This window comes from Kryptolebias marmoratus, linkage group LG12 (assembly GCF_001649575.2).
Source record: "Kryptolebias marmoratus isolate JLee-2015 linkage group LG12, ASM164957v2, whole genome shotgun sequence".
In the NCBI taxonomy this organism is placed as follows: Eukaryota; Metazoa; Chordata; class Actinopteri; order Cyprinodontiformes; family Rivulidae; genus Kryptolebias; species Kryptolebias marmoratus.
Window position 1 is genome coordinate 5,338,039 of NC_051441.1, and position 18,112 is coordinate 5,356,150.

Below are 18,112 nucleotides of genomic sequence, written 5' to 3' on the forward strand. Positions count from 1 at the left end.
TCATTCCAGAGGATTTTCTTACCTAGAGAAGCAACTACTTACACACGAGCAATGCTTTATTTTCTAACCTGGTCTTTCTTTCCAAGTGTGCTGTGTTTCTTTGAATTTAGAGATACTGATTTAGTCAATCAGCTTTGATATACATAAACTGATTTTCTTTAATTATTGCAAAGTTGGCTTTACCTCCAGATGAGTCACTATTATTTGGCTGATGTTTGCCAGATGCTTATATTCTTCGATTTTTCTGAAGAAAACAAAGAAATTTGCTCTTACCACAATCAAACACACACATGAATAATCAAAGCCATGTTCTCAGTTTTTTTTAATTACATCACAAAGTCTTTTATACATATTTCTTAAACTTCTTCTTCTTCCTAAACATTTAAAGCTTAAAATCATAAGATTATCTTTAAATGATAATAGAAAAATGTGCATTTTTACAGTTACACTCCACAAAACTATGTAATTTTTCTACAAATGTCCAAGATATTTAGTTTTAAACAAAAGATTGTGATGATGGTTGTTTTTTGACCAGTCCAGTTACTGCTCTCCAGCCGTCTCCGAGGTCCTTCTCCCCATCGTTAGGATCCCTGCTGCCTGGTTCCTGGAGCCATGAAGCAGCTGGTGCAGCCGGCTCTGCAGGCGATACTCATCCTCGTTCCGTTTACCCAGAGTGAGGATCCCAGCAGCAGCGTCTTCTACCACGGTCCCCCCCATGCTCCTGCTGCCAGACCGACACAGCAAGGCGTGGAGGCGACAGGAGCGAGGCGGCTGTCTGCAGCACTCAGACACACTCTGAGCATCACACTCCAGCTGGGACAGCAGCAGCATCAACAAAAACACCAAGGCTTTCTGTTCAGGGAGGGAGATTAGCTTTAGAACATGACATTAAAGCCTAAAAATCTACAAAAAATAACTTTTATCTGCATTTTTTAATATGCAACTACAAATGCATACATATATATTCACAGAAGAGCGCTTAACTCTAAAATTTGTTGAAACATGCAGAAAACTCTTTCTTGCATGACAATATGATTAATTAGTATGAACACAAATATTAGTTATTCAGTATTACTACAACCATTAGTTGGAATGGAATGCATTTATTCATTTATTCATGCAGAAAGGATATAAAAAAAGTTGAGTCCCTAAGCTTATAACATATCTAAAAACAAACATTCTCATTTATCTAAATTACTTTTTTTTGTAACTTTTTTACTGCTTAAAGCGTGCAACATTTTAGTTACACAGCCAGAACTAATTTTACTAGCTTTTTGGTAAAAAAAATAATCATCTGTTGTTTAATTTTACTGTTTAATTGTCACAAAGGGAGATGAAATGCACACTGGCCAAAAAAAAACTAATCAAAGACAAATAATTAAGATTTTAAATGACAAATTTTAGGTAAAATTTCTTTTTCTTTTAAAATTAATTTCATCTTTATTCAGGGAATATCACTGAGACACAAGGTTTCATTCTCAAGTTAAAGTACATAAGTCTGATAATAGATAAAAGCAGTCAATAAAGTGCATATTGCAGTTAAATAAAAGTATTACAAGTTTTGAGAACTGTGTGGAACTAATGAACATATCTTTTAATGTCTATGACTGAATAAATATTTTAAAACGTTCCGATGATTATACATATGATCCTATAAACAAAAAGCTATTTGTCTTTAAAACTATATATGTTATGATATGATATGTTTTGATTAATAATTTCCTTCTGAAACTTTAAGTGTCAGTTATGTAGTGTAATAAAAGTCTAATTAAACTGTAAATATTTAAGCATCAAATGGTATTTGCGGTCTATAAAATTGTAAATCTATGACCTTTTTAGAATAATAAGAGTCCTGAGCCATCTTACCCTGTGAAACGTGTCCATCCCAGCGGCTCTCTGGATGTCGGTGTGGTTCCACGTCATCTTCAGGCTTTTACGAAGAGGAGTCATCTGATCTTCTCCTCTCCTCAGGAGACGAAGTGTCTTTTATATTGTTCTGTTTGTCCACATCGTCAGTCCTCTGGACGTCATTCAGGCCCAATCATGAGGCAAAAAAACCCCCACTAATTCTCTAGTTTCTGATGTTTGCTCATTTGAAGTTTGCTGAACATTAATTAGATTCCTGTTGTAGATCATCTCCGAGGCATCTCCGTGGACCAGAAACAAACTGCAGCTATGTCTTTGTGGCGGCAAACTAAAGCATTATTAAGACATTCCATTACTGTGAGTGGAAAATTCATAATATGATCCAAATACACAAAAAAAACCCCATCTAATTTCAAATGACAAGCTCTTTGAAGGCCATGCTAATGAGGTCATATGGGCTGTTTTTATGCAACAGGTATCATAGTGACATCAACAAGATTTCTGCTTTTATTGTAGCTTGAAGAATTATGTTGTATTTTTGGCACACAGCTGAAAATATTCTAAACATTTAAGGTCTATTGTAGCTAAAAAAGCTAAGAATTCAAGTGTTCAAGTGGTCAAGTAACTTTTAGCATTATAAAATATAAATAATTAACAATTTTATATAAAAATATCAAGACAGTAACTTAAAAGCAGTTCCTGATTGGAATGATTTTTCCTCCATCATCCTCCCAGCCATTTAGCTAATGTTTGTTGCCATCTTTTGGACAACAGGAAGCACTACTTTAAATAGAGGAACTCCTTCATAACAGAATAAAAGGCCTAAATTGAAAAGGAAATAATTTTAGATGAGTAATAAAACTGTGCAGCAGAGCGCTTAAAAAACGATCAATAAAGCTTTTGAAAAGCTTTATTGATCGTGAAGTCTGCTTTCAATATATATTCTAAAGAGTTTGCTGAGTTTGTTAATAAAGGTCACCATGTTTGTTTTTTATGAATCTTGGGATGTTGCATTTTAAAGCCAGCCAGGCCCCAGGCTGGGAGGCGCCCCTGTGACCTACTCCAACCACTGCACCACCGTGCAGCCCTGACACGACACAACATGACGGTTTTAGTCAAACTTTGTAAAGGATGTTATGTGTGATCTCATGAGATCTTGCCAAATGTGATGCTGGTCAGAGAATGGGTTGAGGACGACTCTCAGCTACTGTCACACCACACTTTAGATCAAAATCTGAAAAAATTGACTCCGTTAAAGCCATTTGGTTAGGTTTGATAAGGCCGATTTCAGTCCATGTGACATTTGGATATTATTGTAGTGGGTGATAATGAATTTCAAACCTACAAACTTATTTAAGAGCTCTTCATAATTCATTTGAATACTCTATATTCCCTTTTTCTACCTTGTAGAGCAGCGGTCTCCAATCCTGGTCCTCGAGGGCCACTATCCTGCAGGTTTACTTGTTTCTCTGCTCCAACACACCTGATCTGAATCAATGGGTGATTAACAGGCTTCTGCAGAACATGAAGAGGTGATTTAACCACTGAATCAGGTGTGTTGGAGCAGAGGAACAAGGAAAACCTACAGGATGGTGGCCCTCGAGGACAAGGATTTGAGACCCTTGTTGTAGAGGATAAATGAACAAGAGGAGACAGGATAAACAATGAAGCCAGTTTTAATGGAGCTCTTACAGATTCCACACACTTACTTTGAAGTGAAACATCTGTCAGGTCATTGGTTGACCCTTGTGTTGACCCTAACCCGTTAATCCCCCCCTCCCGGCCCCACTGGTCATCTTGATCTGATCCACAGAACAACAGGTGTCAAATGACTGCAGATGTGCAAGTAATGTTTAAAAAAAAAAAGAATAAAACTTACAACAATTAGAATATCAATCATTAATATATGTTCCCTTCGTACATTTTACATACACTTTACATCTATGGTCACTTTGTATTAACAGCAGTACCATTGTTGGGTTTGACCCTTTCACCAATAACAGGCGGGGGTCAGATATTCTAGTTGTGGCTGATTGCTGAGCTCCACCACTTAAGGATAGGTTAGCTCCACCCTGGGGGACCAAAAACTGCAACTTACATAACATCATAAACACAGCCCCCCCGGGGAGGAGACAATGAGACCCTGTGGGGTCCAGGGATGGTTAAATCCTAATGAATGAACCTGGAGAAGTGCCAGGCCCGGTGGAGGTGGACAGCAGCAGAGAATATGCGAATGAACAGCTTTGGGTTGTTTTCTCTATTAGCTCTAGAGCTCCTTGGTTTGTGCTGAAAAGGTCTTGTGTGTCCTACAGTGCCGAGCCTAGCAGAGCTGCTCTGATTTGTGCACTTTCAAATTAAAGCGACATCCTCATCGTCAGAAAAGGGAGTTAGGGTTCGCGTTTCGCATTTTTTTCCGTAAATGGTGACAAAGGAGTGCAAATATGTAGAAATAAAAAGCTCAAAGACATGCCGAGGTGTCTCTGAAATGAAAAGGCATATTTGTGGCATAAAGACGCCAAAGTGAGGTAAAGCCTGTACCCACAGAGCAAATGTACATACACTGTGAAGCAGAATGTTACTAGCATTGGCCAGAGAGAGACGGGGATACCGACAGTGCCAGGAAAAAGTATTCGCTACCTAACAGATTTCTTCTGATTTTACTTCTGTTCTTTTTTTTTTGGTAACACGTAAATGCAAAGTAATAAAGAAAAAAAAATCTTAAATCTGCACATTATTTTTGTCATATCAATAGTTAATGTGCCTGTTTAATAAACAAACACATTGTAAGCAAAATTTGTGACAGGATGCCAACTATTACATGCATTTGTTTATCTATGGAAATAGCTGAAAAAAACTAAAAATTAATCAACAACGTCAAGGCTGAAATCAGGTGTACAGCACTACAATGGTTCAAGCTGTAGAAGGTGTACACAAAGTACCAGAAATGACAAGATTCTAGATCTGGGCAAACCCTCATCTGGCCTAATCAAAACCAGCAGGTAACTTATAAGCAGCACCGCACCACCCTGCTTGATCCAGATATTTATTCTTGACAGTTCTCTTACTTGTTTTTTCTCTTTTCGTTCACTTTTAGCAGCAGATTCACTCTCATATTTCCACCTGAACGTCATCTCTGAGTAAAAAGCTATCCAAACCAACCTGACTCTTTTTGTGAAAAGTCATTGACCCCCTTGATTTTGTAGTTTTATTTTGGAAAGCTCAGTTCAATTTAATTTGCCACACCCACGCCTGTTTAATGCCAGACCTGTAGAATTAAAAAAAAACCCACTGAAATAGAGTGGTTATCCACAAATGGAGAAAACACGGAACAGAGGTGAACCTTCTCAGGAAAGGTCAGCCGACCAAAGTTACTACAGGAGCTCATCCAGGAGGTCCCAAAAGAACCCAGAACAAGATCCAAAAAACCTGCAGGCCTCACTTGCCTCAGTTAAGGTCAGAGTTCATGAATGAACCAATAAGAAGGAGACCAACAGTCCAACACAGTGGAGGAAGTATGCTGGTATAGGGCTGCCTTGCTTCCCGTAATTGTTGAAACTATGAATTCTGTTCTTTACCAGAAAATCCTGAAGGAGAATGTCCGGCCATCAGTTTGTGACCTTCGGCCCATTTGTTGCCACCAGGTTTGGCCCAACCATTTGTTAAATTCAGGGGGGTATATCACTTTTTCACATAGGAACAGGTTGGTTTGGATTTAAAAACTGCATTCTGTATTTAGTCATTTTGTCTAATATTAACATTTCTTTGATGATCTGAAACATGTAAGTGTGACAAAAAAAAGTCAAATGGATAAGAAATCTTCTTTCAGGGGCTGAATACTTTTTCACAGCACTGTACGTCATCAGTATGCATTCCTAACCAGAAACACACGTCTGAACTTTGTTTCCAACGGTTACGCTTTTAGTTTTTGGAAGAAAGAAGACAAGAATATGTCAACTGTCTGCTTGAAATGGAAGATTGCTCTAAATCAAACATCCTGCTAAGAAATGCATGACTGAATTGTTACTTCTTTCTCTTTCTAATTCTCTGACCTCCCCTTAAACTCTCGTCTCGCTTCTAGCACGACGAGTCTTTCTCGCCGTCAGCATCTCTCTCGCTCTCTCTGTAACATCCTCCACCTCTCCTTCCTTGCTATGCTCCTGGTTTTCTCCCACGCCGCTCTCCTCCGTGTCTCTCTTTGGGTGGGACTCTCTGTGGGCACAGGCTGCCAGTCAGCAGGAAGCCGCAGGATTCTCCCCGACCATCTCTTTTTCCCTCTCGGGGACGGTGTCGAGGGGGCCTGCTGCCCTCTGCTGCTGGCTCTGGAACTGATTCTGGGGCAAGGGCGGGGGCTGGGGGTAGGCCGGCGGTTTTAAAACCGTTCGGGCGGGAGGGAGAGTTTGTGGCAGGGGGTATTGCTGTGGGTGAGGGTGGAAATAAACCTGAGGTGTGGTTTGGGGCTGGTGGAGCGGCAGGGGCTGTGAGTGGGGCTTGGCCTGAGGCTGTTGCTGTTGCTGTACTTGTGGCGGCTGGTGGTGAGAGTGATGCTGAAGCTGTGGAGAAGCTGCTCCGTTTTTACTGAGGCCACAGGACTGAGCTGCACAGTGGATCTGACGCAAAGTGTCCAGCGCTTCACTCTTCGCGTGCTTCAGCAAGTCGGCCTGGCCCTGAGAGTGAGACAAAAAAAACATTTAGAAATAGAGCTGATTCAGCATTCACAATATTGTTTTCCTGTTTTTTAAATCTTCCATATGTTTGTTTTTTGTTTTTTTAATCAAATTCATATATCAGAACGTTCAGCACATTCAGGGGATGGGTGCTACAGCTGTTGGCTTTTATGACTAATTATAAATAAACAAAATAAAAACTTTATTTACAAACATTTTCCCCACTGAAATACGTCCAAACTGTTTCAGTTCCTTCAGAAACATTGTTTTCTTTGGAATCTGTTTGGGCATACACACTCTATTTTTGTCTTCTTTTCATACTCTTAATTTTTAGCTAGTCTTTTTGCTACTTTTGGCTTTAAGCTAGCGTTTTGCTCCTTTCAGCTTGTAGGTAGTGTTCTGATTCTCGTACTTTTAGCTAGTGTTATGTTTCTTTTAGTTTTAACAGCTCAGGTTCAGTTTCGTCAGCAAATTCGATTCAGCTAATGTCATTCAGCACTCAGCATTCACGCCAAATTTTAACAAAAAATGCAATAAAAAAGGAAAAAGCATTGCCAATATGCTCCTAAAATGCTGTGTCAACTCATAGTCACTCTGCATTAAATAAGATTGTAGGCTCTCTGACTGGTTTGTTTTGATAAAATTGATTTTATAATCTTAAAATGACATTTTCTTGATCAAATAAACACGTCTTAAGGAAATGATAAACATTACGACTGAGGAACAGTTTATTTCCTGAAGCAATCAGGATCATTACCTCCTCCAAAGGACCATTACACACACATACCCCCCACCCTAATCAAGAGTATTTATGTTGAGCAGACAAACAGTACAGTCACACTTCACACATACAATAAAACTGTGCACATAGTTTTTTTTTACTAGATAGAATTTTAAAGTTATTTCATTGTATTTAAACAAGTTGTTCATTTTGTTTTTCTATTGCTTCCTAAACATTTTAAAATTAATTTATGATGCAGAAAAAAAAAGAAACAGCTTGATTGCTTGCTTTTAAATTATTCATATAAGAATGAACACCTTTGAATCGCTTGGATAATACAATAGTTAAAACTATTTTTCATGCACTAACAAACACTGTGCAGAAGGGGGCAGTATAAGTCCAGTGAGGTGGTTTTGGACGGCTGCCAGCCTTTCGTACAGCTCATCTCTGCTGATGAACTGTGCTGTCATATGGTGATAATGTTACTGCTCTTTATTTGAGCACCCCAGAGATGAATCCCAGCCATATGAGGAGGAAGCGGTCAGAACAGGCATCCTGTGTTTTCAGCACTGTTAAGTAAATCTGGGGCCATTCGCCGCCTGCCAGCCTGAGAATGCTGTCTCTGCCATGTGGAAATGTGGTGAAGTTTTCTCTACAGGATACTGCTGCTGTGTGGAAGACATATGTATATTATTATCCCCCACTGCCAAAGGCAAAGCCAGGGTGATAATGTTTTTGCCCATGTCTGTGAGTATTTGTTTGTCTGCATCATGAACCAGAGGATGGAGTTTAAGAAAACTCTCAGAAAGTAATCAATGTATGTTTATTGACAACTGATTACCTTTTGGAAACAACTCAGTTTAAGATGGACACTGCAGTCAATTGTCATTAGCCAACACAAACATGGCTATAACTCTGTCAATTTTACAGATATCGAGCTAAAACGTAATGTGGTAGTAGTGGAGTATCATCTTCATGATGTACACTGAGCTCTAACACATCTCGTGAGATCTCAAAATATCACATGAGGCCATTTATGAGGAACTCTGTCCTTTCTCAACACAAGACGATTTAAATTTAGCACTCTGGCATGAAAGGAGGCAGGTAATATGATTTCCTTTAAGGAATGGTGGACCTTTATTTAGGAAATAGAAAGCAGTTCAGGTTTAAAATATGCTTTGTGAAACTATCTCCACATTTCTTTCCCTTAGAAACCAAAATCTTTAAGTTCTCAACAATGTTTTCTTCTCCAAAGAGGCCAAGCTAACAAAGAAGTGCCGTCACATCTTTGCTTCTGCAAATATTACCTCCCTAAGCCTCCTTCTATCAGACCCACTCTGACAGCTTGTTGGACTAATATCCCCGTGAAGCGACACAGGCTTACCTGCCGTGCGCAACAATGACAGGTAAACGGTGAAAGGGATGAAGTTCCCATTGTACGCTCGACAGACACAGCAGTCTGACATGCTGCAGGAAGAGTAAAGGTGCTAACCTGCTCCCCAAAGCCTGACGTTCTACTCCTAGGTGATGCTTATCTGCTGCAAGTGGCCTTTTACCCAAACCAATTCAGCACAGAAACCAGCAGCATGAATAAGTCATATGTTTGAGAAGGGAAAAAAAAAAGCTGAAATTATGTAAGTCATGACTCACCAGGCATAAAATAAGAAAGCAAGAAGCTGGTCCTGTGCTGCAACAAGCAAAGCCTACTTGTCGGAGATGCATTCACTCGTACAGCTGGCCAAAAGCGATCCACGGGGGGCTAAAGCAAAACAAAGCTGGACACCTAATCCCACCACAACATCCTCATTAAATTCCAGCCCATTGTTCTTGCTTAATCAGGCAAATTTCAAATAACTTGGATTTACTGCGTATTATTTAAAGTTTGTTTTGGAGACGTGTGGGAGCAAAACTGGTAACTTCCTGTGTAAAATTTAAGATTTAGCATTCACTGAAGAAATGCATATTCCAATCCTTTAGACTGAGATCATTTTATTTTGAGAAATGATGAAGTTATATAGCCATTTTTGTCAAACATTAAAAAAACAACCCCGCTGTGCAATCTCATGCAATATCTTGCATGATCTGCTTGGAGTACGTGTTGTAAATACTACTAATGCGTAAGATTTTAGGTTAGTATCTGTAAAAATCTGTAAAGTATTTGTATTTGCTAAATTAGATTAGCGGGCCATCTTGACTTGGGTTAGTTAGTCAGCTGCAGACGAACATCCACTTTCTGAAAGTTTCAATAAAAGCCATGCTGTGGTTTATGAGATACTTTGATAACAGTACAGACAAACGAACACACACGAACACACAGATACCAGCAATAACATCATTGCCACTTCGCTATCAGGGGTGGGAGATAAATATATCTACAGTACAATGTGTTGCTTCAAAGTAAAGCAGCATAAGCGATGAAAAGATATGCTTAAAAAAGGGGGTCAAAATTGTAATGGAAGGCAAAAAAATTCTGAACTACTTTAGCAAAGAGTTGATTAAATATGCATGCCTCAGAGAATTTTTAATTACAGTACAAATTACAGTTGAGAGTGATTTGACACTCAAGACAAGACGCATAATTTCTATGAAGCTTTAATTATTTTTAAAAAGAACTTCAGTAGGTTTGACATTTGCTTCAAAGCTGCTCTTTCTGCTTTTCTTTTGACAGAGAGGTGCAACGAGTGACAGAAATGTGCAAAACGCATCGTTCACAGTGACAGCTCTGATCTTCCTGTCACTGTCAAAGTACAGTTGAAGTGTGTGTTGGTGTGTGTGTGTGCGTGTGCGTGTGAAAAAAAACAAGACAGAAAAAAAGGGCAGTTCCCCACTTCGTCATCCTCCCCTTCTTCGTCCCTGCCTCCATCAAGCTGCTGTGCTAAAGAAAAAAAACGATTCACCTCCTTTCAGATTTCTTCTGTTTTTGGTTTTTGTCACATTTACAGGTCATTAAACAAATGTTACTATCAGACAAAGATAACATGATTAAATACAAAATGCAGTTTTTTAAATTATGATTTCATTTATTAAGAAAAAAAAACCTATTCAAACCACCCTGGCCCTATGTGAAGAAGTAATCGTCCTCTAAACCTCATAACTAGTTGGACCAAACTTGGCAAACTTGCAATCAAGCATTTATAATATCTGGTGATGATTTAATCACATGACTGTGGAGGAATATTTGCTGCAGAATAGATGAATTAAGGTCACAAACTGATGGCCGGACACTCTCCTTCAGGATTTTCAGAGCAGAATTCATGGTTTTATCATTTAAAACGAACAAGGCAGCCCAAGACCATCACCTCTGCTGTGCTGGACTGTTAGTCTTTGTCTCTTTCTTAATGCTGAATCATGAACTTTGGAACTGAGGTTAGTGAGGCCTGGAGGGCTTTAGATGTTGTTCTGGGTTCCTCTAGGACACGTGTGTCGAACTCTGTTCCTCGGGGGCCGCTCTCCTGCGTGTTTTAGACATGTTTCTTGCTTTAAAACACCTGGTTGAAATGGACGACTTGTGGATGTTTTTCTGTAGAACTTGATGATTTGGTGAGGAGGTGATTAAACCGTTTGAATCAGGTGTGTTGGAGCAGAAAAACCTAAAACTTCCAGGACGGCGGAGCCCCAAGGCCTGGAGTTTGACACCCCTGCTCTAGAACCTCCTGAATGAATCGTTGATGAGCTTGGAGAGTAATTTTGGTTGGCTGACCTCTCTTGGGAGGGTTCACTACTGTTCCATGTTTTCTTAATTCTGCAGCTCTGGCTGTAATCAGGCCTGGATGTGGCTGGTGAAACTGAACTCAGCTTTCAAAGAAATCACAATTAATTGACGATAACAAGGGGGGAGTGGATTAATTGTTTTTTTATACAGGGCCAGCTTTTTCCCCTTATTAATAAGTGAAATCATCTTAAATTGCCTTTTGTATTTATTCTAGTTATTGCTGTCTGATATTAAAATTTGTTTGAGGATTTAAAACGTAAGAGCAACAGAATAAGCCAAAACAGAAATGTGTAAGGGGCCAGTAGTTTTTCATAGCACAGTATAATGCCTCACTGCCTACTGAGAATGTGGAGAGGCTGACAGGTGAAATAACAAGACATGACTGCCAGGCTTGGCAAAACAGGCACCAGCCTTTCACCAAATGTTCAGTATGATGCAGAGATTACAAATGAAAGATGGGGGAAAACGAGGAGGAAGAGTTATGTGCATGCCAAGATGCCTTTCTGTTGAGAGCACGGCGCGTTGAATAAATGAGACGGGGAAGCGGTGAAAGAGGGAAGTTCGCAGTTTGAAAGCCAAACAGGGATGAGAGGAGTTGGACGGTTTAGGGAGTGAGGTTCAGAAGGGTTGATTTGAATGAGTTGTTTTTTAAACTCTGGACTTTATATATATTTTTCTTTAAACTTGAAGCTCCCAGTGTCATAGTTTGGTATTTTCAGTTTGTTGTTTTTGATTATTGTCTTGTTTCAGTTTAGTTTTTCCTGTTCATGCCCTGTCACTCTCCACCTCCCCAGTACTTTTCCTGTTAGGTCTGCCACGCCCATCTCCACCTGCTTGTAATTATTCTCACTCACCTGTGTCCATTTTCCTCATTATCCTCTGTCTTTAAGAACCACTACTCACTGGATCATTCCGCTTTGTCTGCTCTTTGCCATGCCATGTCTTGCCTTTCATCTAGTTTTGGATTTTGTTATTGTTAGTTTTTGCTGCCTCATCAGCCTTTTGTTTTGTTAGAGTTTTATTTTAATAAATTAGTTTTTGTGGATTAAGATGAGTCTGCGTTCTGGGTTCACCGCCATAGTCCCACCCCCTGACACCCAGATTGCCTTTAAATATTTATTTTTGCCTTCCGCCAAAGGCGATATTGTTTTTTCAGTTTCTTTTTATTTATTTATCTGTAGCATTAGCAAAATATCTCAAAAACCACTGGATGGATCTTAATTAAACTTGTAGGAAGTAATTATTTAAAGTACATCCACAACTGATCAACTTTGGGAGTCAAATCAATTTAAGATGGCTGCCACAGCTATTTAACCAGAGAAAACACAAAAATAGCTGTAACTCAACCAGTCTTACAGATATTGAGCCAAAATTTGGTGTGGTAGTAGTTGAAAGTCAATTTTAACACTTACTCTTGAGTGCTAAAATATCTCATGTGAGCTAACAATGTTGCATGAGATCATGCATAACATCATTTACAAGGTTTGACAAAAATGGCTCTGACTTCATCCCTTCTCATATTAGATCAAGACAAGGTGGAAAAACCCAACTAAATAAAAAATAAGCTAACTTCGAGAAAACTGAAAATAACTAGGTGCTCTAAAAATCTTGCCAGCATAAAATCATGTAATGTAAATACTGTGGTATTGTAAATGTAATGCATCTTTTTAACAAATAGACAAAATAAACTACCGTAATAGTAATTGTTAGTTAAAGAAAATGGTCTTGAGACTCCAATAATCTAACACTCAAGGCTGAACCATCAGATCTTCTTCCGTTTGTAGTAAATAAAGCAGATAACATCCTGTCTCCTCTGTCTGTATTTAGCCAAGTCAGCTGTGCACCACCAGCATTCATGAGATGAGAATTGAGCTGCTTAATCTCTCGTGTCACAGGGCAGGCAGAGACAAAAGTGCCTTCCTCTCAGCATCATCTTTAAGGCTTTGGGGCCTTGAGCTAACTAATTGTGTGCAGTTGTGCATCTTCCAACAAGTGTGAACAATCCTATCAAGTCTTGTCAAGATAGATACACGAGCAAATAAATGAAACAACACTTGGAATAAACGTTAATTACTTAAGAGATTTAGGGATTAGAGAAGAGAGAAACACAATTAGCCCAAGAAGCTTTCAGTAAGACATCATGAGGTTAAATCTCAGCTACAGTGTCTGGGATTGCTTATCCAGCTGGTTAAAGTCTTCAAACAATCTCTGAGGTGCATATCAATCAGTGCTCATATCTATAATTTAGATAAATTGGGTTAGCATATAGTCAAGGAGGATTTAGTTGTGTTGGAGGTCTTGTAGGAGGCGAGGTTTGCTCACCTTCAGCACAGTGATGTTCCAAGCGTAGCTCTCCATGGCCTTCTGAAGCTTACGGCCCTTCAGACCCTCCTTCGCCCCAATCCGATGCAGGTCTTCATGGAAGTCCAGACCTGAACAGACGGATGAGCGAAAACAAAACAGAAACAATGATACCAACATGGGAGGATGTTACAGTCCATCTTGAGGGATATTATTTTCAAAATAAAATGAATTAATCCTTTACAAATGATGCTGAAAAAAGTGCAACTACTTTTAAGAATGGAGACATGAAGGGCAGCCACTCGCTTTAAGCTTTTTATGTGCGAGTTCAGGAATAACTAAATTAGTCTTGTCTTGTTAAGTCTTCTATTGACTTAAGTAAAGCGAGTTCCAAGTGGATGGAGCGAGCCTGCGTTCATTTAGGTGGTGTCGAACTGAGCGGACGAGTTGGCGACTCAGAATTGTGAGAAAAAAGGAGAATTTTCTATCGGGGTCTGAATTAATTCTGATTGTTTGCAACCAGCGAGCCGTACGAACACGTTTTGAGCGGCCAGTTTCTGAAAATCACAGTTGTTTTTTTTTTGTATGGATTGCAAAACTGTATTCTAGGATGTGGACATTATTTTGTGGACCATAGAAACGGAAGCAGGTTTGCAGCTTTGGCTTCTGTCTGTGTCATTATCAGAAACTAAGGCAGCAGAAAAGAAGGTGTTACTATACATCACGTCGCTACGGAATCATCGAAAGGTGTAAATAAAAAAAAAGGTAGACTTAGAAAACTGGATTTTCAAAGATGAGTGGATGGAGAAATCTGAATGTATTTTTGTTCTCACTACATATCCGTGTGAGTCTGCATTCTCAGCAATAAATGTGGTAAAAAGCTCATATAGTGGTAATTTATCAACATATTTTGTCCAGAGGTTTAAGCAGCTGTTTGAAGGCAGACGATGCCATTTTTCACACTAAGTTACTCTATATTTGAACAGTTTTAGGGCATTTATAACTTCCTCCTCAATCATTTTGATGTTTCTGTATCTTGTTGACAAAAGCATTTTTTGAGACATGAAAAGTAATTAACTTAATCACATTTAAGTGAAGATTTCTAATAAAACTCCAGTGCACACTAAAAGTTAGAGCAGTTTAAGGTCACAACTAAACAACTGTAGACAAACGGAGACATTTTTTTTAAAGATTGTAAGCAGTTTTATTTCAAAGTATTTGCTTACTGCTTGTTTGTTTCACACCTCTGACTTTATCTAGAAATCAAATCTGCACTTTAGAATATAAAGTTTGAGCATCTCTGCTCTGTAACATCCAGCACTGCTTATGAGCGTAAAGTGAAGTGGCACATTGAAAGCTAATTAACCTCCGAGCAGGTCAGGAATTATTTTGGCCGAAGCAGACCATCACTAATCCCCTGGAGGGTTTAGGAACAAACTCCTCCTAAACCTGTAAATCTCTGCCTGCTGACAGTCTGTCACTGAAAGATGACCTTATGCCAGTTTAGGTTTGATTTACAGCGCAGACATTAAAGAAATCCAGCAGGCTATAATTCTTTTCTTTAAGTCATTTTTTTTCCAACTCTTTGCAGTAACTGCTAAGCAGACAACTGCACCTTGTCTGTCATCAAAAGAAGTATAATAAACCACCAGGAAGCTTGCTTCTTTTTATAGTTTTAAATATCAACTCCACTCGTCCTAAAGAGCAGAGAAGAAACATGCAGGTATTTAAGCTATTCAATAATAAATAATGAGTGTTTATTATTTAAAACTCCATTTGCAATCAGCAGTTAAATGTTGTGCTTTAACAGTGAGGAAGATTTTCTTATTATCTGTCACTACATGAAACCTTTATGTTGTTCTATGTTTACATCCTTTATGCATTCATACGGGTGTGCACAAAGAGTTATGACGTATAAAAAGGTTTTTGCTCTTACAGTATTTCAGACTGCTCTTGTTCAACATTCTTACCACGAATGATAAACTAGAGAATAACAGTTTCAGAGCCTGAAAGTTACATTAACAGGGATTAAGACTGATTTGATCTTATAATCTGGTGTAGTTAATTGGCTGCTGCCTGTGCACAGCTGAGCAAAGGAAGTGTGAAGTCACAAGCCAAAAGGAAAATGGCAGACACAGAGCTGAACAAGAGATGAAATTGCTGCTGGCAGTTTGTACAAATACAACTTCTTCAAGTATTTAATCTGGCAATTATTAAGCCCCGTCTTCCCACAACAGTAACACGATTGCTGTTCCTTACTGTCACTTTAACTCTGAAATTTAAGCTAATAAACAAAATGTGGCCCTGTGGCACACTCTGGAGAGACGGGGTTTTAGATTTTGCTTCTCTAGTAGAAACAGGAAGAGAAAGATGAGTCTGAGTGGGAGAAAGGAGGGAGAACATCTCTTCCGAGTACCCACACAACTGCAGAATAAGGTTAGCATATATCCTCTCCATAAAACAGAGAAGGTTACAGGCTTAGTATTGCACCTTTGTTTAATGAAATCGAAAAGACCCGGGATTAATTTGGAAAAAAGGTAATAAATAATAAATTCAAGCAGAATCTTTAAACACGAAGAGACAAAAATAAATAATAAAACATAAAATGGGAAAGATGGTGAGAGGAAAATTCACAGCTGTGTCGGATTAGCGTTTGATCAATTTATCTCAATCCATGCACACTTCAGAGCTCACGCAGAGTGTCATCGCTGTAAACAGAGAGAGGGATTTTTCTGAGCTGGGAAAACAATGACGGCATAAGACTAAAGACAACAGAGGAAAGGAAACTTCTTTATCCTTGGATATCTAGGAGTTAGTGTTCAGTGTCTCTGCATAGAAAGAGGCATCAGTAAACACAATAAAACATTGATTAAACATGACTAAAACTGACCTAAAATGTCAAAGGAAGGACTTGTCTGCAAAGCTCGAGTCCATGTTTAGATTTATCTGTATTTATCTACTTGTGACCAGTTAAATGTCTCATTCCAGGACATTTACCTGGTCCTCCTTAAACCACTGAGGTGTTGCTTCAGCAGAGAATTTAGGCTCGTTGTTCTGCTGGAAACTGAACCCTGCGGATGAAAAAACATTTCCACAGCATGACGATGCCACCACCGTGCTCTACTGTAGAGATGGCATTGTCAGCATGATGTCTTTGAGGTTTGAGTCTCATCTGGTTACAGCAACTTCTTCCACATGTTTGGAGAAGTGATTCCAAACATTTTTTCTTTTATATCAAGGTGTTTTTCTGCCTCTTTTCCTAGAAGCCCAGCTCTGTGCAGCTGTCAGTGGTCCTGTGGACAGATCCTCCATCACTGCAGACGAGCTGCTCAGCTCCATCAGGACTATCTTTGGCCTTCCGGATGTTTCTCTGATTACCCAGTCCATGAGTTTTGGATGATCCTTTCCTGGCAGGTTTGCTTAGTGGTGTTTTCTTTCCGTTTCCTAATAATGGATTTAATGAAGCACTGTGGGGTGTTCAGAGTTTAGGATATTTTGTTTTTCAACCAACACTGATCTATACTTCTTCACAGCTTTGCATCTGACCTGTGTGGAGAATTCCTTGGTCTTCATGATGTCTCTTGCTTAGTGGTAGACAGTCCTACTTAGAGGTACTGGACTCCTGTACTCTGGTGGGCTATTACAACATTAAACTGCTCACAGGTGGATCACATTTAACTAATTATGCTCTATTTCTATCCCCCATTTAAGTTCAGTATCTTGGAGTATTTTTCGAGAATTATTTCTTTAATCAAATTAGAAATCCAAATAAATTTCAGCCTGTAAGAGAACATTATAGAATGATTACCAACCACATATTGTAGATAACGTGTGTGCTGAAGACATAAGGCTTTTTCAAGAAAAACTACCTAAATAAATCATTTCATAAGTGAAGCCTCTTCAAACCTAATAAATTAGCAGTCATTATGGAGAAGTGTAAGCCACCCCCCCTCAAACACACACAGACATCCGATATTTGCACAGACACAAAGACCAGCGCACACAAAAGCACAGAGGTAGCATCTGGAGGTGCCAGAGTGTGCATCCCAGCTGTTTTCCTGGTTGCCCATTATCTGTGTGTATGATGGCGAGCCACCAATAAGGCCCAAGGGGAATCATCTAGCACCTCTCCATCCTCATCAACACATAAGCTTCAGTGCCCAAATTAAACTGATTAGCTGCAACAATGACTGTGCATAAACTGAACACAGGAAGAAAACAGGAGGTGCTGTAGAGCAGCAAGAACTGCAGAAACACAAAAGCTTTCCGTGTTGTTGGTTCAGGCCTTGCTTGTTGCTCGGATTTAAATGGAAATTCAGGAGGTAAGAGTTTAGCACGACTCTCTTGTTTTAGATCACAGCCACGGTTGTGATTGGGGCTTTTAGCTGATGAGCAGAGAACACTTTCAGTGCCAAGGGCAAAAAGTGTCAGGTCCAATCACAGGCTTTAAATTAAGCTTTGACGACGCGGACAAAATCACAAATCCTGCCCCATCCCACATTGTCTCTGATACTGACAGCTTGTCCTCTAATAGCACCTTTCCCCACTTCTCACACATCCGCTGCACCAAAATTATACCTCTGGCTTCTTGAATGATCATAGGGACAAAACCTTCAATTGCATGCAAATATATGTTTACATGCCTCTCACAGATTCCCTTTCTGTGTTCATGTTGTCACTCTGTACATTTGCATTATATGGCTTCTGCAGGGCTTGTCAATCTATCAAAGGCACACTCATGCTTTCCAAGCCATTGGAAAGATGCTAAGTTGGGTTAAACGTGACGTTTTCTGTGGCTTTTCTGCTCGAGAGGCTGACAAATGATCATAAACACAAGCTAAATAAGAC

At 39.3% G+C, this 18,112-nt stretch overlaps 2 protein-coding genes across 3 annotated transcripts in view; both read right to left on the minus strand.

Moving 5' to 3' along the window:
* Positions 1–16: 16 nt before the first annotated feature.
* hcrt (hypocretin (orexin) neuropeptide precursor) lies at positions 17–3,321 on the minus strand. 2 transcript variants are annotated; one of them, XM_025008872.2, is made up of 3 exons: positions 3,270–3,321; positions 1,867–2,194; positions 17–852 (listed from the first exon to the last, which is right to left on the minus strand). In XM_025008872.2, the coding sequence occupies exons 2-3, from the start codon at positions 1,948–1,950 to the stop codon at positions 541–543; spliced, it is 396 nt and encodes a 131-aa protein (XP_024864640.1). In that variant the 5' UTR covers positions 1,951–2,194; positions 3,270–3,321; the 3' UTR covers positions 17–540. The 2 variants fall into 2 exon arrangements, with proteins under 2 accessions (XP_024864640.1, XP_017284949.1); XM_017429460.3 differs by having other exon boundaries at positions 1,867–2,020; positions 3,270–3,316.
* Positions 3,322–4,520: 1,199 nt separating this feature from the next.
* The window catches only part of si:ch211-210g13.5 (inactive phospholipase C-like protein 2), a 77,413-nt gene continuing 63,821 nt past the window's right edge, over positions 4,521–18,112 (minus strand). Inside the window, exons 5-6 of the mRNA XM_017429468.3 lie at positions 13,286–13,395; positions 4,521–6,530 (exon numbers count right to left, since the gene is read on the minus strand). Coding sequence (XP_017284957.1) covers positions 6,096–6,530; positions 13,286–13,395 — 545 coding nt within the window. The 3' untranslated portion in view covers positions 4,521–6,095. The remainder of the gene's footprint in view (positions 6,531–13,285; positions 13,396–18,112) is intronic.

What these genes read in the sequence shown, in the direction of transcription:
- hcrt (XM_025008872.2), bottom strand. Translation starts at nt 1,950, where the DNA reads ATGACTCCTCTTCGTAAAAGCCTGAAGATGACGTGGAACCACACCGAC. An exon ending in GGATGGACACGTTTCACAGG is followed by an intron (nt 853 to 1,866) that starts GTAAGATGGCTC and finishes CTCCCTGAACAG; the next exon opens with AAAGCCTTGGTGTTTTTGTT.